Below are 4,991 nucleotides of genomic sequence, written 5' to 3'. Positions count from 1 at the left end.
ACAACCGTCGCCAATGACGGCACCTACAGCACAGTGCTGTAAACATGCGTTTCGGTCCGGTTGATTTCCTGTACTATCCGCCATTGCTGGGATTTTAAAACGTTTTTAAACCGCTTTGATGTTAATATTATTATGTTTTAATAAAATTTCATGCCTGTAATTACCACCATAGAATCCCAATATGTGGAAACTTTATCCAAATTACGCCTATATCTACAAGTTTAGATAGACGATTTAGATAGCCATTTTCTATGGTGTTTCCATAACAACCGTCAGCAGTGGGGACTTTCACTTTTTTGCGCTTTTTCAATGGTTGAAAAAGTTTAAAAGTTTAGCCTTAGTAGGCTAAACTTTTAAGTATTGGGTTTCAGTTCACTCGAATAGCTTGCAATGTGAAGCAAAACATCAAATTGTTATCAACTTTATTGTTGGCTTACATCAGTTATCCGGACGCGTTATCCGGACCTAGGTAGGATGCAATCATGGGACAGACGTTAAGTTCAAATGAATGGTGACGTCACCGCTACTGAAAAAAGTCAGCGCATCAGCGGACAGGCATGCCGCTCACCGCCGCAGATGCATCTCTGCAACGTTAGCTTCTCTCATTTAAAAAACGATTCACCTTATGGTAAGTACGGTCGTTTTCACAGCATGTATGTTATGGAGTTATAATATGTGTTGATATTCCAAGTTAGTTAGACGTTCCCGCCAGCCCCCTTCAATTTTTCGATTTCAGCAAAACCTAGCTAGCCCTCACCCAGACGCATGGTATGGTGTCATATGAGCCAAGTAACGTTAGCCCAAGTATTTTAGCTACTGTTTGTACGACCAAATTATTACCAAGTAGTGTTCGGGGGTACATTTACGTTACAGTCGAGTTAGGGGCTATGCAAACGGCACCCTTGGGTGTCGAGACTATTTTGGCTTGTTGATTTTTTTCAAACGCCAACCGAAAAGGAAGTACGTTAGCAATAGAACACGATGTCGGTTAGTTAGCTAACGTTAGCTAGCTAGTGGGTTTGGAGTGCTGTCAGCTAGCTAGCGCCTCGTACTGGCTAACATCGTTCATTAAAGCACTGCGGTGCCGTACAATATTGACTTAAATACAAAAATTTTACCAATACAGCCTATATTACTCTTTAACTGCACCGTATCAAGAGTTATTTTAAATGATTTATTTTGGATGGTCAAGATTCACTTCAGATTGTGTCAGATGTACACTTAAGAAAACGGCAGCCATCTATGTAATCCTGAAGTGTAGCCTATATTACCAGGATACCATTTCTCTCCTGGGCCTGTTGTAAGCTTGACATTTCATAATTTCTCTTTCCCAGCACTACCTAGAGCCTACCTAGTGTCTGACTGTAAGTGTACACACACACACACTCTCTCTCTCACTAACATTCTCCCAGTCTGGAGAAGGTGGATTGTATCACAATCAACCGTGTTCCATAGATGACCTCCAGAGTCTGGTTGAGCCTGTGCTGACCATCACCAAAGGAGTCCGTAGTCCGTACAGCGCATGCCCAGTATTCCGGTCTGTGAAGGTAAATACACATGCATGTCTCCACACTCCAGACTGGGAGAATGTGAGGAAGGGAAGCAGATGAGCGGAGCCATTATAAGACATTTTATTGCTAGCCCCCTTCCCCCTGGAACTCCACCAGTGTTTTGAGGACTCTGACATTTCACAGCACCTTCCATCGACACAAGGCCGAGTAGATAATGGGTGAATTTTTATTTTAAAGTGAACTCTCTCTTTAAATACCCAATTCATTTGTTTTTGTGTGTGTGTTTTTCCAGCTTTTCTGACCAACCCAGCCCAACCAACCCAACCCAGACGTTATTGATTCAGACTTAAATCTGTCTGTGCACGTAAGTGGGTTTTTCTTGGTAGTTGCTAGTTTTACTTTTCTCAGGCAATGTTTTAAACTTCTTGTAAACATGTTCCACTGCCAATTTTGTGCACATGTAAGCAATGATATTTCAGCATTTTTAAGGCACATAAAACTCCATAGAAATCTTCCAAATTCTGCTTACAAATGTGGTATGCCATGTGTGACCTATCTATGGTGGTTCTTCACCACTCTTTCCCCTCACTAGAGTGATGTCCAGCATAGAGGAGCAGATCAGGGGAGATGTCCTACAGATTTTGCCAAGTCTTCCTAGGGAGACACTGGACCAGTTGTTGGAGAGGCTAATAGAACACTGTGGTGTGGAAAGTAAAGAAGATCTGCAATATGTAAGAGAGGAGGATATCTCAGAATTGCTCAGGCCCATTCAGTGCAGGAAAATCCTCAGTGCTTGGAAGTTAGGTAATGTACACAATTACATGGGGCCTTGGGGAGATGTTTTTTAATGTTTCAGATCACTTAAAGTGTCTGACTAAAGACTAGTTGCCATTGATGCATTTGGTTAAGGTTCGAGCCAGAACTACTCGGACTAGAACTAGTAATGCATATGACCTTACAGATAAGTTTGGGCAATCAGTTTGACTCATGCTATTTTTGTCATATCAACATTTTGTGTGCTTATCAGAGCCTTGCATTTCAGAGCCAGAGGGCCACACTCCAAACCGTCCAGTCCTATCATCGAGCTCCAGCGAAGACCTTCCAAGCCCCACAGCCTCCAACACCCCAAGACGCTCCGCATCAAGTTCCACATCCAGTACCCAGAGATGTCTCACATCCTCCATCACCTGGTCTGAAACATTTGAAGTTCAGTGGGACAAAATGCCTGATAAACTACAATCTGCCCTTGCAAAGGGGGAGAGACCATTACCAGCTCATCGCCGGCAAATTATTCGAATACTTGCTGATGAAGTCCAAAAGATTGAGTCCAACCCCACCAAAGCACAGTGTCTATCGGTCTGTCGTAAAATAGTCAGGCGGTATCCAAAGAGCTTTGCAGATACAGATAAACAAGGAACAGGCAGTGCAGAGTACGCATCACTCCTGGCACAGCTGAAAACCCGCATAGAGCACTTGAATAGGAACAACTACTTGGCACACCGCCGTTCTCAGAGGGCAGGAGACACCACACCAAAGAGAGGATACACTGACACTTACGGCTGTAAAAGTTGGCAGCCAGATATAGCGCCCAGTGAGACTCATGAGCGTCTTGAAGAAAAACAAAACAGGATGGTGGAGCTCTTCTCACAAGAAGGTGTAGCCGGTGGAGAAAGAGGCGAAGTGAATCAACTGATGGAGTCAACATACAGCCTGCAACGTCGCATGATAAATGCCACCCCAGCCCCCCCCATTGGGGATTTGAAAAAAGCTTGGCCTTTTCTTTTTATTCCAAGGGGCATGTTTACTCATTTTCAACTACTGACTGAGAAGGATGTCCGCAGAGAGATGGAGCAATCAATGATTGACTGGGGTACACCACTCATTGAGTACTTCAGGAAGAAGCCAGGCAACAAAGAGGTCCAGTCTGCCCTGCCCAGAGAGGGAGCGGATGTGGCCTCCTCCACTGTGCCACTTCTCTTGGCCCACTTCAAGGAGGCCAAGGAAGGACTTATCCTTCAAGCTGATGTAAGTTACTTTCTCTTAAGTTTACAGTATACTTGCCTTTTACCAATGCTTGTTGCGAGTGGCATTGTTTACATTGCCTGTGTACTTTGCTTGTAGGTCCTCAAATGATTATCGATGTATCCACACATACTTTACCATGTTCGTTTTTGAGGACCCGCACAGCCAGGACACAGGCAATGCTCCAAACAAATGCAGGATGCTTGTGGTTGACATCTTGCATGCATGTATGCCTATTTAAAAGCAAGTTTATCTGTTGCCTTAAAGTGGAGATGAAATCGTGAAATCCACAGAATCCTACAATTTGATGCATTTCCTACTAAAACAGGGCAGTGTGGTTTCGGTTTTAATTTTAATGTTATCAAGTGGGCAGGTTATCACAGTTTGGGGTGGGACATAACATTTACATTAAGTTATTTTTATGATTGACGGGTGTACTGTATATCATGAGATATTGGTTTGTATATATCCGTACAAGCTGATTCCTTTTCAGTAGGAAATGTGTCAATTTGTAGGATTCCACTGCCATTTCATCTAGATTTGAAGTCATTGTTTTGAACGAGGTAAGAATGCACAAATAATTTGTTTCTTGGGTTTGTTTCCTGCAGGCGGCTGCATCAGCTGCTGATGTCCAAGATGACCCTACCTGCCAGTCCTCGACTGATAGTGCTTGGTATGTACCCTCTATGCTACCTGTCATAACCATTCATCTTTCATTAGTCGTTTATTCGAAAGATATGAAATCCTAAATGATTTCTTGTTTCAGGTGATACTCGGCACTGGATGCTGAGCATTGAGGGCCAGGTGGTGTGCGAGGGGACCACTCTTGTGTCTGGCCTCGCTGTGCTTTTTGCGTCCTATTATAACTTTAACCTGCAGTACCAGGATGAGGTGGCCTGTACGCTGGAATTCATTCAAAGGTGAGCAGCTCACACACACTTTCACCTACATACACATCAATGTGCTTTCTTTCATCCTGATTGTCTAATTATAATAGGTGTGTTTTTGTGAAAATCACACAGCCGTTTTTGTCTCAATATTCTCACACACATTGTATTACAGACTGAATGTACTCTAGTTTGAAAGTTTTTATTGTGCATCTGGACTGGGGTCAAACTGTCTAGAATATTATTGGTCTGTGTGTGCTGTGGGTCTGTGGCATTTAATAACTGAACCGATAATGTAATACCATACTTGGCACTGTTTTATTTATTGGTAATTAAGTGTCACGCTTCCACAATACTCACCCGTACTGTTGCTTCTTTCAGCTTTGAGCCCCCCCCCCCCCCAAAGTGGTGTCTAAGAAGACGGGAAGAGATGTGCAGAAGAAGCCACACACCGTCAATCCACACGTTGCCACCCTTCTGCGCAAGATTATGGATTATAAGTGGGACTTTGTAAATCAGTAAATACACACACACACACCTCCCACTCTCTGCTCTTATCTGCCTCCTCTTT

General features: G+C 43.4%; 1 protein-coding gene across 1 annotated transcript in view; it reads left to right on the top strand.

Moving 5' to 3' along the window:
- The first annotated feature begins 3,402 nt into the window (after positions 1-3,402).
- The window catches only part of LOC311329339 (uncharacterized protein), a 1,710-nt gene continuing 121 nt past the window's right edge, over positions 3,403-4,991 (top strand). Inside the window, exons 1-4 of the mRNA XM_084463197.1 lie at positions 3,403-3,536; positions 4,142-4,206; positions 4,300-4,453; positions 4,802-4,991. The exon at positions 4,802-4,991 is cut by the window's right edge and continues 121 nt beyond it. Coding sequence (XP_084319323.1) covers positions 3,460-3,536; positions 4,142-4,206; positions 4,300-4,453; positions 4,802-4,934 — 429 coding nt within the window. The 5' untranslated portion in view covers positions 3,403-3,459 and the 3' untranslated portion in view covers positions 4,935-4,991. The remainder of the gene's footprint in view (positions 3,537-4,141; positions 4,207-4,299; positions 4,454-4,801) is intronic.

Source organism: Borostomias antarcticus (assembly GCF_949987555.1).
Source record: "Borostomias antarcticus genome assembly, contig: scaffold_291, whole genome shotgun sequence".
Lineage (NCBI taxonomy): Eukaryota > Metazoa > Chordata > Actinopteri > Stomiiformes > Stomiidae > Borostomias > Borostomias antarcticus.
This window is presented reverse-complemented; position numbering and strand designations above follow the sequence as displayed.